The 20,344-nt window shown below is 38.1% G+C and overlaps 1 protein-coding gene across 50 annotated transcripts in view; it reads right to left on the bottom strand.

Annotated features, from left to right (window-relative positions):
• The window catches only part of SCAPER (S-phase cyclin A associated protein in the ER), a 521,075-nt gene that overhangs the window by 262,636 nt on the left and 238,095 nt on the right, over positions 1–20,344 (bottom strand). For all 50 annotated transcript variants that reach the window (XR_011438966.1, XR_011439156.1, XR_011439026.1 and 47 more), the window contains 1 exon segment: positions 18,144–18,280. Coding sequence is in view for 47 of the 50 variants with exons in the window: in XM_070267830.1 (XP_070123931.1) it covers positions 18,144–18,280 (137 nt within the window). In the remaining 3 variants the exon portion in view is untranslated.

Raw genomic sequence — 20,344 nt, forward strand, 5'->3', positions numbered from 1 at the left:
CACAGACTGGTGCAGAAGGCAAGAAATAGGAGGAAATTATTACTTTTATGAAAACAAATATCAATTAAAAAGGGTAAGTAGACATTTAACAAGATTACACAAGGGAACACTCTACCAGTTCCTCTGGGATATCCCTTGGAGAGCTCAAACCCACTCACTTACAGCTTCAGCCAAATTATCCCTATCTGTGTCCCTATTTCTTTTTTCCCCCAACTTTAGTGAGATATAATTGACAGATAACAAGGTGCAAGTTTAAGGTGCACAACGTGATGATTTGATAGATGTATATATTGCAAAATGTTTATCACAATAAGGTTAACAATCTATCATCTCACACATTTTCTGTGTGTGGTGAAAACATTTAAGATTTACTTTCTTAGCATCTTTAAGTATATAATATAGTATTGTAACCATGGGCCCTCCAGGAATAGTTCAACTGACACCATCTCTTATCAACAGAGTAACTAAAAATTGCCTTTCAGAAAATCTGCAAAGTCACATGGGTAGGGCATGTGCAAAAGAAGAAACCGTAACCTGAAATGACTGAGGAACCAAAGATCCTCCTTCTCATGCAACACAAGGACTGGGACATGACCGGAACTTGAAAGTCAGACTCTTATCAGAAGCAAGGGGTCCCTCCTTCAGGAAGATCTAGTGTTAAAATTCATTCCCCACCTCATCAAAAATGTTTAGAACCCTATCACAAGGGGCCAGCCCCACGGCCTAGTGGTCAACTTCACCACACTGCTTCAGCAGCCTGGGTTCGATTCCCGGGGACAGACCTACACCAACTGCCAGCGGCCATGCAGTGACAGCAAACAAAGTACAAAATAGAGGAAGACTGGCACAGATGTTAGCTCAGGGTGAATCTTCCTCAAGCAAAAAGAGGAAGATTGGCAACAGATTTTAGCTCAGGGAAAATCTTCCTTAGATTAAAAGAAAAAAAAAAAAGGTTTAGACCCCTATCATGAAAGTTTAGAGCCTCAACATAAATCTTTAGAATTTAGAACCCTATCAGAAATGTTTAAAACATTACTATAAATGGTTGAAGCCCACCAATCAAAACCTGTCCCACCAGCATCTCTGCATGCCTGCCTGTTCGCCCTAACCTCTTAAATTTTGCCACACATCCTGAATTGGGGAGACAGATTTAAGGGCACACGCCTCTTGTTCTCACTGCCCATTGATTTTGCAGAATAAAGCCGATTTCTTCTCCCAAAGGCAGATGCTGTAATTAATTGGCTTGTTGACGCACACTGGGCAAAGAAGCCCAATTTTGTGCAGTTACAGTGTTGTTCACTATAGTCACCAACTTGTATATTAGATCCGCAAAACTTATTCATGTCATAACTATAAGTTTGTAAGCTTTGACCAACATCTCCCCATATCCCCCAACCCTGAGCCACTGGCAAACACCATTCTACTCTCCATTTCTGTAAGTTCAGCTTTTTTAGATTCCAAATATAAGTGAGACCATACAGTATTTGTCTTTCTGTCTGACTTCTTTCACTTAGTATAATATCCTAAAGGCTCATCCATGTTGTCACAAATGGCAAAATTTCCTGCTTTTTTATGGGTGACCCTATTTCTACCAAGAACATCAGCATATAGCTAGATGCTCCAGGGTCACCAGCACTTTATTCCTCTCTCTCTCTCCCAAATATGGATATCCACATAATCTATCTCAGATTTCTTTCTCCTATCCATCTCCTCCAGCATATATCTGTGACAAACATTTTGGCATTTAATTTTGGTCCTTCCTGAACCACTGTCTTTTTTTGTGTGTGTGTGGTAACACTGGATTATAACACTATACAAATTTCAGGTGTCATATTTTGATTTCTGTATAGATTACATCATGTTCACCACCCAAAGACTAATTAAAATCCATCACCACACCCATGTGTCTCATGACCCCTTTTGCCCTCTGCCCTTTCCACTTCCCCCTGGTAACCACCAATCCAACCTCTTTTCTATGTGTGTGTCAGTTTTTATCTTCTACTTATGAGTGAGATAATAGGGTATTTGACTTTCTCCCCAAGGTCCACCCATGTTGTTACAAATGGTCCGAGTTCATCACTTCTCATGGCTGACTAGTATTCCATTATATACATATAATATATATATATATATAATATATATATATATACATAATCTTTATCGACTCACCCCTTGATGGGCACCTAGGTTGCTTCCAAGTCTTGGCTTTTGTGAATAATGCTACAGTGAACATAGGGATGCATATAACTGCATGCATTCATCTTTTCATGTTCTGTGGACAAATACCCAGGAGGGGAATAGCTGGATCATATGGTAGTTCCATTCTTAAATCTTCAAAGGAGTCTCCATACTGTTTCCCATAGGGGCTGCACAAGTTTGCACTCCCAACAACAGTGTATGAGAGAGCCCCTTCTCTTCACATCCTCTCGAACACTTGATGTTTCCTGTCTTGTTAATTATGGCCATGCTGACGGTCATGAGGTGATATCACATTGGAGTTTTGATTTGCATTTCCCTGATAGTTAATGATGTTGAACATCTTGCCATGTGCCTGTTGGCCATCTGTATATCTTCTTTGGAGAAATGTCTGTTCAGATCTATTCCCCATTTTTCAATGGGGTTGTTAGTTTTTCTTGTTGAGATGTATGAGTTCTTCATATATTTTGGATATTAACCCCTTATCATATATATGATTTGCAAATGTTTTCTCCCAATTGTTAGGCTGTTTTTTTGTTCTGTTGATGGTTTCCTTCGCTGTGCAGAGGCTTTTTAGTTTGAGGTAATGGCATTTGTTTATTTTTTCTATTGTTTCCCTTGCCCATTCAGACATAGTACTTGAAAATATGCTACTAAGACCCATGTCGAAGAGCATACTGCTTATGTTTTCTCCTGGAAGTTTAATGGTTTCAGGTCTTACATTTTGAGTTAATTTTTGTGTATGGTGTAAGATAATGGCCTACTTTCATTCTTTTGCATGTGGCTGTCCAGTATTCCCACTACCGTCTATTGAAGAGACTTTCCTTTCTCCATTTTATGGTCTTGGCTCCCTTGTGGAAAATAAGCTGTCCCTAGATCTGTGGATTTATTTCTGGGCTCTCAAGTCTGTACCATTGATCTGTGTGTTTTTGTGCCAGTACGACGCTGTTTTGATTACTGTAGCTTTGTAGTATATTTTGAAAATCAAAGAATGTGATACCTCTAACTTGGTTCTTTTTTCTCAGGATTCCTTTGGCTATTCAGGGTCTTTTGTTGTTCCATATAAATTTTAGGATTCTTTGTTCTATTTCTGTGAAAAATGGTGGAACTTTGATAAGGATTGCATTGAGTCTATCCATTGCTTTATGAAGTATGGACATTTTAACTATGTTAATTATTCCACTCCAAGAGCACGGAATAGCCTTCCATTTCTTTGTGTCTTCTTCAATTTCTCTCAATAATGTTTGATAGTTTTCAGTGTACAGGTCTTTAACCTCTTTGGTTAAGTTTATTCCTAGGTATTTTATTCTTTTTGTTGCAACTGTAAATGGGACTGTATTCTTAATTTCTCTTTCTGCTACTTCATTGTTAGTATATAGAAATGCAACTGAATTTTGTATCTTGATTTTCTATCCTGCAACTTTACTGTATTTATTACTTCTAAAAGTTTTTTAGTGGATTCTTTAGGGTTTTCTATATATAAAATCATGTCATCTAAAAAGAGTGACAGTTTCACTTTTCCCTTTCCAATTTGGATCCCTTTTAATTCTTTTTCCGGCCTGACTGCTCTGGCTAAGGCTTCCAATACTATGTTAAATAAGAGTGATGAAAGTGGGCATCCTTGTCTGGTTCCTGTTCTTAGAGGGATACCTTTCAGTTTTTCTCCATTGAGAATGATATTAGCTGTGGGTTTGTCATTTATGGACTTTATTATGTTGAGGTACTTTCCTTCTATACCCATTTTATTGAGTGTTTTTATCATCAACGGATGCTGTATCTTGTCAAATGCTTTCTCTCCATCTATTATGATGATCATGTGATTTTTATTCTTCATTTTGTTAGTGTGGTGATTCACATTGATTGATTTACGAATGTTTAACCATCCTTGCATATGTGGAATAACTCCCACTTGATCATGGTGTATGATCTTTTTAATGTATTCTTGTATTCAATTTTCTAGTATTTTGTTGAGGATTTTTGCATCAATGTTCATAAGTGATATTGACCTGTAATTTTTTGTGTGTGTGTTGTCCTTGTCTGGTTTCGGTATCAGAGTAATGTTGGCCACATAGAATGAGTTAGGAAGCTTCCCCTCTTCTTCAACTTTTTGGTAGAATTTGAGAAGGATAGGTATTAAGTCTTCTTTGAACGTCTGGTAGAATTCACCAGGGAAGCTGTCTGGTCCTGGACTTTTACTTTTGGGGAGGTTTTTGATTACTGTTTCAGTCTCCTTGCTGGTGCTCTATTCAAATTCTCTATTTCTTCTTGATTCATGAAGTTTTGGAAGATCATATGATTCTAAGAGTTTATCTATTTCCTCTGGATTATCCAATTTGTTGGCATATAGCTTTTCATACTATTCTATCTATCTATTTTATCTATTTCTCCTCTTTCATTTCTGATTTTATTTATTTGAGCCTTCTTTTTTTCTTGGTGAGTCTAGGTAAAGGTTTGTCAGTTTTGTTTATCTTTTCAAAGAACCAGCTCTTGGTTTCATTGATTTTTTCTACTGTCTTTTTAGTCTCTATTTCATTTATTTCTGCTCTGATTTTTATTATTTCCTTCCATCTGCTGATTTTCTACTTTGTCCTTATTTTTCTAGTTCCTTACATGCACTGTGATATTGTTTCAGATTTTTCTTGTTTTTTCACACAGGCTTGTAGTGCCATAAACTTCCCTCAGAAAGACTTTTGCTGTATTCTGTAGATTTTGGCATGTTGTATTTTCATTTGTCTCCAGGTGTTTTTTGATTTCTCCTTTGATTTCTTCATTGACCCAATCATTGTTCAACAGCATTTTGTTTAATCTCCACATATTTGTGGCTTTTCTGATTTTCTTCCTGTAGTTGATTTCTAGTTTCATAACTGTGTGTTCAGAAAAGATGGTTGGAATTACTTCAGTCTTCTTAAATTTACTGAGACTTGTTTTGTGGTCTAAAATGTGATCAATCCTTGAGACTGTTCCATGTGCATTTGAAAAGAATGTACATTCTGTGGTTTTTGGATGGAAGGTTCCGTTTATTATACTAAGTCCATGTGGTCTAATGTGTTGTATAAGGCCAATGTTTCCTTATTGATCTTCTGTTTGGATGATATATCCATTGGTGTAAGTGGAGCATTAAAGTCCCCTAATATTATTGTGTTGCTATCTATTTCTCCTTTTATGTCTGTTAATAATTGCTTTATACATTTAGGTGTTCCTATGATGGGTACACAGATGTTTATGAGTGTTACAGCCTCTTGTTGGATTGTTCCCTTTATCATTATGTAGTGCCCTTCTTTGCCTCTTGTTACAGTTTTTGTTTTAAACTCTATTTTAGCCAATATAAATATTGCTACTAAAGCTTTCTCTTCATTGCCATTTGCATGTAGTATCTTTTTCCATTCCTTCACTTTCAGCTTTTGTCTCTTTAGGTCTGCAGTGTGTCTCTTGTATGCAGCATGCATATGGGTCTTCTTTTTTTTTTATGCAACCGGCCACCTTCTGCCTCTTGATTGCAGCATTTAGTCCATTACCATTTAAAGTAGCTATGCACTTATTTTGCTAATTTTTTTCTGGGTGTTTTAGTAGTTCTTCTCTGTTCCTTTCTTCTTCTCCTGCTCTCTTCCCTTGTGGTTTGATGGCTTTCCTTAGCATTATGTTCGGGTTCCTTTACCTTAATTATTTGTATACTTATTAGATATTTTTGGTTTCTGATTACCATGAGGTTCACATACAATAACCTATGTATATAGCAATCTATATTGAGTTGATGGTCTCTTTAGTTTGACCTCATTCTAAAAGCTCGACTCTTTTACTTCCCTCATGCCACATTTTATGTTTTTGATATCATATCTAACTCTTTTTGTGTGTGTATCCATTACCCTCTTATTGTTGAAATAGGTAATTTTAGTACTTTTGTCTTCTGACCTTCATATTATTCTCATAGGTAGCTGATCTGCTACCTTTACTGTATTTTTGCCTTTACCAGTGATTTTATTGTCTTTTTTGTTTGTTTGATAATTTTCTTATTCCTATTTGTGGTCTTCTCTTTCCCATTTAAATAAGTCACTTAGTATTTCTTGTAAAACTTGGTTTTTGATGATAAACTCCTTTAATTTTTGCTTGTCTGAAAAACTCTTTATCTCTCCTTCCATTCTGAATGATAACCTTGCTGGGTAGAGTATTCTTGCCTGTAGGTTTTCTCTTTTCAGCACTTCAAATATATCATGTCACTCCCTTCTAGCCTGTAAGGTTTCTCCTGAGAAGTCAGCCTTATGGGGTTTCCTTTGTATGTCACTTGTTGCCTTTCTCTTGTGGCTTTTAGGATTCTCTCTTTAAGTTTGGACATTTTAATTATAATGTGCCTTGGTGTGGGCCTCTTTGGGTTTATCTTGTTTGGCACTCTCTGTGCTTCCTGTACATGGATGTCTGTTTCCTTCCTTAGGTTAGGAAAGTTTTCAGCTATTATTTCTTCAAATAGATTCTCTGCCCTTTGTCTCTCTCTTCTCCTTCTGAGACACCTATAATACAAATGTTAGTGCACTTGATGTTGTCCCAGAGGTCCCTTAGACTGTTCTCGTTCTTTTTAATTCTTTTTTCTTTTATCTGTTCAGCTTGGGTGACTTCCTTTAGTCTTTCGTCCGGCTCACTGATCTGTTTTTCTGTAACATCTACTCTGCTACTGAGTCTCTTTAGTGAATTTTTCATTTCCAGTATTGTATTCTTCATTTCTGACTCGTTCTTTTTTATATTTCCCAATTCTTTATTGACGGTCTCACTGAGTTCATCTATTCTTCTCCCAAGATCAGTGAGCATCCTTATGACTTTTTGTTTGAACTCTTTCTCAGGTAGAATGTTTATTTCTGTTTCATTCAGTTCTTTTTCTGGGGTTCTGTCCTGTTCCCTTGCTTGGAACATATTCCTTTGCCTCCTCATTTTGCCTCTTTATTTGTGCTTTATATCCATGTATTAGGTGGGTCAGCTACATCTTCTGATATTAGAGAGGTGGCCTTATATAAGAGATGCCTTATGAGGCCCAGCAGTGTGCTTCCATCTCATCACCAGTTCCAAATGTTCCAGGAGTGACCCCTGTGTGGGCTGAGTGTATCCTTCTGTTGTGACAGTGTTGCTCTTGCTGCAGATGCCCAGGGAGGCTAGGCTGTCCCCCTGACCAGCTGGTTGCAATTCTCAGCTGTGTGTGGCTGATGTGGACCCTTCAGTTACTTTATCAGGTTTGGGGAGCTCCAGCACAGCTGGCTTCAAGGTCTAACAGCACATTTCTGTTGCAGTTTTTCTGTTAAGTGAGTAGGCCCCCAGTGTGGCTAGTTGCTAGGCTCAGGGACTTACAATTGCTGTAGTCCCCTGGCCTACAAGGCTGTCGTCAGCTCTGTCAGGATTGCAGCTGAGTGGGGCTGGCCCCAGGCACAGGAGCACCCAAAGGGTTCAGGCTTTGGAAGGTGGGGCCAATCTCCTACATGACTGTTTGAAAAGCACAAGTCTTCCACAGCTGGGAAGCACCATGGTCCACAGGTCCACACACAACACCTACACAGTGCTGGCCCATGCACACGTCCTGAACCCCTGAAACTGACCCAGTTGCCCCACTGAACAGGCCCCCACACACTCCACCAACATCCCGCACATTCCACTCACTCCTTGCACACACCCTGCACTGCAAATGTGGACCTGCTTGCCTGCCTGTAGAGGATCCAGGCACCCTGCCTATACAGGCCCACAAGTTGCCCAAGGGCTTCTTGTTGGGTGGGGCTAGTCCCTAGGGCAGGCTGCCTGCCCTGGCGGAGCTGGATTAAATCAGTGCTCTAGTGGGCAGGGCAGACCCTGAGCTAAGAGGCCAGAGGAAGAACTCCAATGGCATCTCCCAGTGTCTGTGTCAGCACGCCTGTACTAGGTCACAATAATGGCTAGCTCTAAGATTCCATGATTCTAAACTCCTAGAAACAATAGGCATCAAATGTTAGGTATATTAGCAGCAGTTGAAAGTTTGTTAAGATGTAGATCCCATCCCCGAAGACCAAGTGAATCGGAATTAACAGGTTGAAGCCAAGGAATCTACCTTTTTAAAAAAGATCTCGAGTGATTCTGATGCAAAGGGTCTGAGGACTACAGTTTGAAAAATCACTGTCCTGTTTCATGATTTGATTCATACTAACAAAGTAACATTAACGTTTATCATTTATTGCATTTTTTCTTATGTAGGAGGCCAGTAATTTTTAGAGTGTGCTCTGATCCATTGGGTCTCAGAGAGTCTTTCAGAGACAGAGGAAGTCATAACTTTGTCACTCTCATTCTCTTACAGGTACACAATGCCTGAGGCTACCTGGCGTGTGATATTACAACATAGAAGCAGATGTGAGAATCCAGTTCTCTTTATTAAGCCAGACGTTAAGGAAATTTGCAAAAATGTAAAATAATGTGACTCTTACTACTAAACTTTTTTGTTTTGGAAAATAGTCATTTTCATAAAAAATATGTTATTCATTAGGCCAATCACAAGTAAGGAAATAGAAACGGTAATCACAAACCTCCCCAAAAATAAGAGTCCAGGACCAGATGGCTTCTCTGGAGAATTCTACCAAACATTCAAAGAAGACTTAATAACTATTCTTCTCAAACTGTTCCAGAAAATTGAGAAAGATGGAGTACTCCCTAACACATTCTATGAAGCCAACATCACTCTGATCCCCAAACCTGACAAGGACAACACAAAGAAGGAGAACTACAGGCCGATATCACTGATGAACATAGATGCAAAAATCCTCAACAAAATTTTGGCAAACCGAATACAGCAATACATCAAAAAGATTATACACCATGATCAAGTGGGATTTATACCAGGGACGCAGGGATGGTTCAACATCCGCAAGTCAATCAACGTGATACACTACATCAACAAAATGAAAAACAAAAACCACATGATCATCTCAATAGATGCAGAGAAAGCATTCAACAAGATCCAACACCCATTTATGATAAAAACCCTCAATAAAATGGGTATAGAAGGAAAGTACCTCAACATAATAAAGGCCATATATGACAGACCCACAGCCAACTTCATACTCAATGGACAAAAACTGAAAGCCATCCCTCTGAGGACAGGAACAAGACAAGGGTGCCCACTTTCAACACTCCTATTCAACATAGTACTGGAGGTGTTGGCCAGAGCAATTCGGCAGGAAAAAGAAATAAAAGGAATCCAAATAGGTAATGAAGAAGTAAAACCCTCACTGTTTGCAGACGACATGATCTTATATATAGAAAACCCCAAAGAATCCATAGAAAAACTATTAGAAATAATCAACAACTACAGCAAAGTAGCAGGGTATAAAATCAACATACATAAATCAGTAGCATTTCTATACACTAACAATGAATTAACAGAAAAAGAACTCAAGAACTCAATCCCATTCACAATCACAACGAAAAGAATAAAATACCTTGGGATAAACTTAACCAAGGAAGTGAAGGATCTATACAATGAAAACTACAAGACTTTCTTGAAAGAAATTGACGACGACATAAAGAGATGGAAAGACATTCCATGCACATGGATTGGAAGAATAAACATAGTTAAAATGTCCATACTACCTAAAGCAATCTATAGATTCAATGCTATCCCAATCAGAATCCCAAGAACATTCTTCACAGAAATTGAACAAAGAATCCTAAAATTCATATGGGGCAACAAAAGACCGCGAATTGCTAAAGCAATCCTGAGCAAGAAAAACAAAGCCGGCAGAATCACAATCCCCGATTTCAAAACATACTACAAAGCTACAGTGATCAAAACAGCATGGTACTGGTACAAAAACAGGTCCACAGATCAATGGAACAGAATTGAAAGCCCAGAGATAAAACCACACATCTATGGACAGCTAATCTTCAACAAAGGAGCAGAGGGCCTACAATGGAGAAAAGAAAGTCTCTTCAAAAAATGGTGCTGGGAAAACTGGACAGCCACATGCAAAAGATTGAAAATTGACCATTCTTTTTCACCACACACCAAAATAAACTCAAAATGGATCAAAGACCTAAAGATTAGGCCTGAAACAATAAGTCTGCTGGAAGAGAATATATGCAGTACACTCTTTGACATCAGTTTCAAAAGAATCTTTTTGGACACTATAACTCCTCAGTTGAGGGAAACAATAGAAAGAATAAACAAATAGGACTTCATCAGACCAAAGAGTTTCTTTAAGGCAAGGGAAAACAGGATTGAAACAAAAAAACAGCTCACTAATTGGGAAAAAATATTTACAAGCCACTTATCCGACAAAGGGTTAATCTCCATAATATACAAAGAACTCACACTGCTTAACAACAAAAAAACAAACAACCCGATCAAAAGATGGGCAGAGGACATGAACAGACATTTCTCAAAAGAAGATATGAATATGGCCAATAGACACATGAAAAGATGTTCATCATCGCTAATCATCAGGGAAATGCAAATCAAAACTACACTAAGATATCACCTTACACCCGTTAGATTGGCAAAAACATCCAAAACCAAGAGCGACAAATGTTGGAGAGGTTGTGGAGAAAAAGGAACCCTTATACACTGTTGGTGGGAATGCAAACTGGTACAGCCACTATAGAAAACAGTATGGAGATTTCTCAAAAAGTTAAAAATAGAAATACCCTATGACCCAGCCATCCCATTACTGGGTATCTATCCTAAGAACCTGAAATCAGAAATCCCAAGAGTCCCTTGCACCCCTATGTTCATCGCAGCATTATTTACAATAGCCAAGACATGGAACCAACCTACATGTCCAGAAACTGATGATTGGATAAAGAAGATATGGTATATATACACAATGGAATACTACTCAGCCATAAAAAAAGACAAAAGTGGCCCATTCACAGCAACGTGGATGGACCTCGAGGGTATTATGTTAAGCGAAATAAGCCAGTCAGAGAAAGACGAACTCTATATGACTCCACTCATAGGTGGAAGTTAGTATATTGACAAGGAGATCTGATCGGAGGTTACCAGGGAAAAGGGGGGGTGGGCGGAGGGCACAAAGGGGGAAGTGGTGTACCCACAACATGACTAACAAAAATGTACAACTGAAATCTCACAAGGTTGTAATCTATCATAACATTAATAAAAAAAATATGTTATTCATGTGAACAATAAAAGTTTTATTGTTATTTTAAAATTATTTAATAAATATTTTAAGATTTTCTCAGTTTTAATTTCTAATATGATAAATATTGGTAAGTATAATTCAGATAAACAAAAGCTCTTTAGAGTCCTCAATAATTTTTACAAATGCAAAATCCAAAAAGTCTGAGAACTGCTTTACCTGCTTTTAGGAGAATGATATGAGTCAAATTACACATATTATCAGAGCCTGTCATTTCCTGCCCAAGAAAGTTTCAAAGGTTCCATACAAGCCCCAGAACAAAACCTTAACTGCTTACATGTACTTGAGGACATTCCTGCTTTAAAAGTTTTATAATTGCTTTGTTTTGCTTTATTATTTTTTTTTTTACAAAAGCAACACAGCTCCATTAAAGAAAATACACAAATTTATAAAAATAGAAACTTTTTTCTAATTCCTATTGTCAAAACACACACACAAAACTATACTTTTGTGTTTTCTTTTAGTTTTTTTCTCTTTATACATTACGAATTTTTAAAGACAACTTTATATTACAATTTATGATTTATTCATTTTCAGATTATATATCATAAGCACATGCCCATGTTACATATTCTTCTAAAAACATGTGTACCATACTTACTTGATCATCTCCTTATTATTGGCTATCTAAACTGTTATCCAAGTTTTTGCTCTTATGAATACCAACACAACGAACACTCACAGACTGTTTTAATCTTGCTCATAATGAGTATTCCCTCTCTTAGAACAGTATCTGGTAATAATAAGAACTTAATATAACATGTGCCACATTTTCTTTGTATATATTTATTTTCATTATCATCATTATTATTATAAGTAGTCTTCCATGACTACACCCCAGTTATAACTAAGTTTATTTTCCCTGGAAGTCACCTAATAGTTATTTATACCTTTGTTCTGCTACTTTGGACACTCTATAAGGGTTATTTATATACACAATTCATCTCTATTAATACATTGTAAATAATACAATGTAATACCTTGTAAACGTCACAAGGGGAGAAATTATGTTTTATTCGCTTTTGTATGTTGATAATACAAATATTCAAATATATGTCGAATGCATTCCTTAAGGCCACAAAGTAAATAACAAAAACATAGAAAGGATGCATAAATGAGTGTTAAAAACAGATTTCAAAATTAGATTTAACATTAGATTTCACCTTCAAGTTCTAAATCAGAATCCTGTAATAGCTATTAGCCCTTAAGTCTTTCCCCTGCCTCTCTTCTGCTCAACTTAGGTCTCAATCTCCAAGGTTAGGCGCACTGGTCAATTCTGAACCAAGGATTAACCCTATTCAACACAAATTCAAGACAGACTGTGTGTACATCTAAATGTATGTCTATATAGATCTATCTCTATATATACACACACGAGGTAGCTATTCACTTTCATTTCTCATATATTCATTTATATGTACCCATATAATTATCTTTAGATATAGATACACACTCACACACTCCTCATAGTCCCCTCTCTCTCCATGCCCCATTTCAATATATCTTCCTGACAGTCAAGTATTCTCAGAAATACGGATTCTACTAGCTGAGTGATTACCACTGGACATTGAAGGTGATATCCAAGCAGCCAATCAAATGTTGTTTTAACCAGCAGCTCTCTCACTTCTCCCGTTCCTACTTCTACTCAAACTCCAGTTCAATGACAATCTATTCCGAAAGTCTAGTTTCTTGCTTAATCTCTTCATTCTCTGTCCTAAAACTCAGTCTAGTAATTAGCTTTACTGCCATTCTTGCTTTTCTTAGTCCTCTCTCCCAACCTGTGGATCCTTTCCACCTAAATTCCAGAAGCAATCAAAGTGTGTATTGTCTGACAGTTCTTAGATATTAAGGGTTATTTTCAGTCTTTCTTCTGTTGCTTTCAGTTTTAGAAGTTTCTTTTGAGATATCCTCTAGCTGAGAGATTCTTTCTTGAGCCATATCCAGCCCAAGCTACTAATAAGCTACTATGACAGCGTTTTTAAACTGTAGTGGGTTTTTTTGAGTCTCTCTTAGAACTTCCATCTCGCTGCTTACATTGCCCATCTCTTCTTGCATGCTGCCTACTTTATCCATTAGAGCCCTCAGCATATTTATCACACTTGTTTTAAATTCCCGGTGTAATAATTCCAACACTGCTGCCATATCTGAGTCTGGTTCTGATGCTTGCTCTGTCTCAGCAAACTGTGTTTTGCCCTTTAGTATTCCTTGTAATTTTTTCTTGGTAGCCAGACATAATATACTGGGTATATAGAACTGTTATAAATAGGCCTTTGGTAATATGGTGGTAAGGTATGGGGGGAGAGGAAGAATTCTATCATCCTATGATTATGTCTCAGTCTTTTCTTGTACCTATGCCTCTTAACTGTGAACTTCATAAGTGCTTCTAAATCTCCTTCCTTCCTTAAGGTGGGACAGGATGATCAGAGGGGGCTGAAATAGGATATTTCCCTTCTCCTTTCTCCCTCCACATGGAAGCCTAAAGGGAAGGCATTTCTCTTCCCTCAGGTCAGTTTAGCTCTGATAAAACACCAACAGGTTAGACTTTGGTTAAATAGTTTCTCCTGAGGGAGACATTTTCAAGAAGAATAGAATACTCTGGCATATTTCAAAATGGCTCCTACTCTCCCTGCTGAGAATAGAAGCATGATGAGATTTTTCTGTGATATTCACGGTGATAACCTGGTCAAGCTCCTGAAGGTAGAACTCACAAAAGTTTGCAGAAACCTGGAGTTTTGACTCTCAGACTTGTCCACATTGAGCCTCTAGAGATTCATCAATTACAATTCAGGTTTTCCTGCCCTAGTACTGGCTTGCCCAGAGGATTCTTCTTTTTTCTTTCCTTCTTTCATTTTTCTTTTTGTGGTGAGGAAGATTGGCCCTGAAGCTAACATCCATTGTCAGTCTTCCTCTTTTTGCTTGAAGAAGATTGTCCCTGAGCTAACATTTGTGCCAATCTTCCTCTATTTTCTATGTGGGACACCGCCACAGCATGGCTTGATGAGTAGTGTGTAGGTCTGCACCCGGGATCCAAACCAGGGAGCCCTGGGCCACCGAAGCAAAGCACGTGAACTTAACCACTACACCACTGGGCCAGCCATCCACAGAGGCTTTTGCTTTTGGGTTTTTCACCTGGTAAGCTGTGATTCTCTGTAATTCTCTCTCTCTCCAGTTTTTGGGGCAGCAGTATGCCCTGCTACCTCACTTCTCTTACAGAGCTAAGAAGAGATGATGATTTTTCAGTTTGTTCAAATTTTTACTTGTTGTTAGGATGGAGTGAGTGGTGACTTCCAAGCTTTCTTATGTGCAGAGTAAGAAGTATAATGGAATAACGTATGCCACTTTATGTTAATAAATGCAATAACTTTGACGAAATGGGAAAACTACTTGAAAGACACATATTACCAAAACCAAAGGAGAAACATTAAATATGACTTCACTGGTGAATTATATCTAACATTTAAACTAGAAATAATCGCAATCCTATAGAAATTCCTTCAGAAAATAGAGAAAAGAATAGTTCTCAACTCGTTTATTGAGGCCAACATTTTCTTGGCCAAACCTGACAAAGAGATTGGAAGGTAACTACAGATCAATATATATCACGAGCATAAATGTAACAATATTTTATAAAAAGTTAGCAAACCAAATCCAACAATACATAGAAAAGATAATACATAATGAGGAAATGAGGTTTATTCCAGGAATACAAGTTTGATTTAACATTCAAGTGCCAATATAGAGCTGTACACTTTATATGGGTGAATTACATCTCAATAAAGCTGCTTATTAAAACCAATCAACATAATGCACTCTACTGATAAAATTAAAAAGTACATTTCAATTTTTAAAAAAAAATTTTTAATAGATGCAGAAAAGGCATTTGAGAACATGGAATATCGATCTATGAAAAAAACTCACAGGAAACCAAGAACAGGAGGAAGCTTCCTCAACCTGATAAAGGTCACCTACAAAAAACTACAGCTACCATCATACTTAATGGTGAAAAACAATGCTTTTCCTCTAAAATCAGCATCAAAGCTTCTATTCCAAATTTTGCTGAAGGTGTAACACAGTGCAATGAACAAGAAAAAGAAATAAACAGTTTCATGTAAACATGTTTGTTTACATAAAGAAATCTTATAAGCTTATAAAACTATTAGAGCTCATATATCATCTTAGCAAGGTCTCAGTGTAGCAGGTCAAGATGCAAAAATCAATTGCTCCCACAAAGCTGGAGGGATTACAATCCCTGACTTCAAAAGAGACTACAAAGCTATAGTAATCAAAACAGCATGATACTGGTACAAAAACAGACACACAGATCAATGGAACAGAACTGAAAGCCCAGAAATAAAACTACACATCTATGGACAGAGAATCTTTGACAAAGGAACCAAGAACATACAGTGGGCAATGGAAAGGCTCTTCAATAATTGATGTTGGGAAAACTGGACAGCCACATGCAAAAGAAGGAAAGTAGACCATTATCTGACAATGGGTTAATATCCAAAATATATAAAGAATTCACACATCTCAAGAATGAAAAACAAACAACCTGATTAAAAAACGGACAGAGGATATGAACAGACATTTTTCCAAAGAAGATATACAGATGGCCAAGAAGCACATGAAAAGATGTTCAGCACCACTGATTACTAGGAAAATGCAAGTCAAAACTACAATGAGATACCACCTTACACCTGTCAGAATGGCTATAATTAACAAAACACAAACATTATAAATGTTGGAGAGGATGTGGAGAAAAGGGAACTCTCATACACTGCTGGTGGGAACTGCAAAGTGGTGCAGCTGCTATGGAAAACAGTACAGAGATTTCTCAAAAAACTAAAAATAGAAGTACCATACAATCCAGCTATCCCACTACTGGGAATTTATCCAAAGAACATGAAATCAACAATTCAAAGAGACTTATGCACCCATTTCTTCATCACAGCATTATTCACAATAGCCAAGACATGTAAGCAACCCAAGTGCCCATTGACTGATGACTGGATAAAGAAGATGTGGTATACATCTACAATGCAATACTACTCAGCCAAAAAAAAGACAAAATTGTGCCATTTGCAACATGGATGGATCTTAAGGATATTATGTGAAGCCCCACTGAGAAGGTGCCATTTGAGTAAAGACCTGAAGGAGGTAAGGCAGCCAGCTATATGTGGGGAGAGTCATCTGTGAAGTGAAAACCTGAAGTACAAAAGCCCTGAGGTTTTGAGAAGAGAAGTGACGATCTGACATATTTTAACAGGCTCACTTTGCTTTAGTGTTTAGACTATACTGCAAGGAGGCAAGGGAATAAACAAGGAGACTAGTCAGAGGGCAACCACAATAATCCAGGTGAGCAATGATGGAGGCATGGTCCAGGGGGTAACCAATGAAGTTAGAGAGAGGTAGTCAAATTCTGAATATAATTCAAAGCAAAGCTAACATTATTTGAAGATGCAGTGGATGTGAGGTGTAGGAGAAGGAGAAAGATCAAGGATGATGTCAAGGGTTTTGGCATACACAACCAGAATAGAGTATCTGTTTTCTGAGACAGAGAAGACTATGCGACAAGGAGAGCTTTTGGTTGGGGGGGCGGGGGGGGGGGGGGCGGGGGAGGGTGGTGCAGAGGAGAGAGCAGGAGCTTCTCTTGGACATACTAAGTTTGAGTAAAACTGAAGATATAAAATTGGTAGTCATTGGCAAGTAGAGAATATTTAAAGCCACAGGACTGAGTGAGCTCACCAAAGGAATGTGTACATTGAGAAAAAAAGAGGTCCAAAGAATAGGCTTTATAGCATTTCAGTGTCCGGAGGTCAGCAAGTTCTTAGCATAAACTAGAAATGAAGGTCAGTAATACTGTGAAGCATACAGTGAAACTATTTTTAGAAACTTGGAGAGAGCCCAAAAAATACAATCAAAAAAGCCTTTTCTATTCTTTGCTTGAATGAGTACTCTGTAGTTTTCACTGACTGTATAAGATGAAATGGACACTTTCTTTGATTACAGTCTGAAATTGGAAACTATAGATAGATAACCACTATTCATCATTATTCTAGAACTATATTTCCATGATCCCATGGATTAAGTTTCTCTATCTTTTGAGACATTTGGGAATAAAGGTCTAACAACATATTCAGGCTATCCTTCTTCAAACAGCAAAGACTTCTCTCCTAAGGAGGAGCTGCGTTTGTGTCCTCGACAAGAATCCTCAGTCATCAGATGGTGCTCAAAGCCTGCGAGGTAATGGTGTACTACACAGCTGTCTGATCCTCAGATGTCATGTGAAGGCTGATGATAAACTACAGGTCTGACAACTCACTTTCCATTTCAAGATATTTCTTGAACTTTTCCTTGTGACAGGCAACCAAATTGATTAAACCTAGTCATGGGATTTGACACTACAGCCAGCAGACTTCTATTTGTTGATTGCTATTGATTTTCTTTGATATTTCATTTAAAAATCAATAGTTGGAAAGAAAAATAGGCTTGGTTTACACATACTCAAACATACTACTGCATGCTGGAGGAGGCACAAGTTTGGCAGGGCACTGGCATCCAATTATAAGGAGAGCTCTTAACAGGTGAAAGCAAGGGCTTCAGATCGATATGCAGTTTTCTTTCTCAATCAAAGAAAGTGCCTATAAATTAGACTCATCAGTGTTATTTCACAGCTTTCTTGAAGCAAACAACTTTAAACTTTTTTAGGGGCAGGGGGTCTTCCTTGGATTTACATTAAAAAGGATACATCACTAAGAGTTTTTCTTTTGTTTTTAACGATATTTATGGTACCTGGAGTTCATCCGGGCTTTTATCTTTTTGGCTTTTTTTTTATTTTTTTGCCGTTCTTCCCCATCTTTCAAAGGCTCTGCTGGAGCTGCACTTTCAACCACAATGTCAATAATATACTTCTTTAATGAAAGGTGCTCCTGTAAGATAAATAAGTAAAATAATAATGATGATGATGATTAAAAATAACATAGCATTGCTGCAGACCACAGTGAGCGTAAAAGACTATATAGATGAAAGTAAAAGTAATCTCTATGAAACACTGGTTTCCACAATCGCTTTGGAAAACATTGAAGAAACTGATTTACTTGAGATTTTCAGTGACTCATCAAACTTTTGCTGCATACCGAATTGTGCTAAACGTTAAGGATACAAGGACTTATCCCTGTCCCTTGCAACCGCACAGCGTAGTAGGAGAGGTAAAATATATTCACAAATCTGGAACACCAAGCAATAAGCGCCAATTAGAGAGTTAAAGTGTTACAGGAGCTCAAAAGGGGAAACAAGTTCACTCAGGTTGAAGAGGAAAGATTTCAAGAAGGAAACACCTGGTCTATTATCCTTTGAAGGATGGAATGAATTTGAGCATATGGATATGGGGTATGTGTGTGCGTGTTTGGGCTGCGAGTTGGGAAACGTGGCAGGAGAGAGAAAGGAAAAGGACATCCCAGAAAACACAGGCAGAGATAAAAAGGTGGAATGTGGTTATCAGCCACAGAGATTGGTCTGGCTGGAGCACACAGAGTTTGGCCTCACTTCCCTCCTTATCCATCTTAGATTTTACAGCCCATCACTATAATCACTCCGTTGCATGTACACAACTCCCTTGCCCCTCTCTTGTTCTTTCATACTTTCATGGCAAAATCCCAACCCTAAATCCAACTCTGTCCCTATTCTGTGCCCCTACCTGAGCAGATTAATGTGGTTACAATTGCAAACCATGCTGACTACTGTCACTTTAAATTTATGACATAACACCTCAAATGGTCTCTAGTATCGCCAGGCAATCAAGCAATCTTAGACTATTTTATCCACACTCACCTTCCTAGAAATTATTTTAGACCCTCTCCTCAAATTTCTAACACCCTTAGCCCTGTAGACCACTTCCTGCTCCCTGATACTTTTTTCACTAGGCTTCCAGACATCACATTGTTCTCTTAACTCATCAGCTGCACCTTTTAAGTCTTCTTTGCTGGATCCTTTTTCTCTTCTTGACTGGCCAATGCTGGAGCATCCCAGAGCTATCCTGAGATCTTCCCTCTTCTCTATTCAAGCTCACTCATCAAGTACAGTGACTTGAAATATTATTTACACAAAGGCAATTTCAAAATTTTTATCTCTAGTCATGACCTCTCCCCTGAACTCCACTCCTATATCAAAGTGTCTCCCGAAAATCTCCACTTAGGTAGAGTATTTCCACCTCAAGCATTTCCAAAATAAGAGTCCACAACAAAACTCTTATGCTTTCCATATACATAAAGTTGCTCTTCCCAGAGCATTTCCCATTTCAGTAAATGGTACCCCATTTCACACAATTGCTCATATCCAATACATCAGCAAATCCTATTCTACTTTCAAATATATCCTAAAATTCATCCCAAATACAATCACTTCTCCCTACCACCATTCCCTCCTCTAAGGCATCATAAGCTCTCATCTGTATTACAATAGCCTCTTAACTGGTCTCCCAGGTTCTTTCTTTTTTTTTTTTGAGGAAGATTAGCCCTGAGCTAACTACTGCCAGTCCTCTTTTTTTGCTGAGGAAGCCTGACCTTGAGCTAACATCCGTGTCCATCTCCCTCTACTTTATATGTGGGACACCTACCACAGCACGGTGTGCCAAGCAGTGCCATGTCCACACCCGGGATCGGAACCAGCGAACCCCGGGCTACCAAGAAGCGGAACATGCGAACTTCACCGCTGCGCCACCGGGCTGGCCCCCCAGCTTCTAACTTGATCCACAAGTCTTGTCTTTACAAAAGCAGCCAGTGATGTTTTAAAACATAATCACAGCATATCACTCCTGTTATCAGAATCTCGCCTTTTCATTACACTTAGGGTAAAATTCAAAGTCCTGAAAGTGGCCTACTAAGCCCTACATCATTGACCTCTCTGACCTCATCTTATACTACTCTCTACTTTGTTCACTCCACTCCATCCACAGAGGAGAGGATGTCGTTATACCTCACATTCCATCAGAAATG

Source organism: Equus caballus, chromosome 1 (genome assembly GCF_041296265.1).
Source record: "Equus caballus isolate H_3958 breed thoroughbred chromosome 1, TB-T2T, whole genome shotgun sequence".
Taxonomy (NCBI): Eukaryota; Metazoa; Chordata; class Mammalia; order Perissodactyla; family Equidae; genus Equus; species Equus caballus.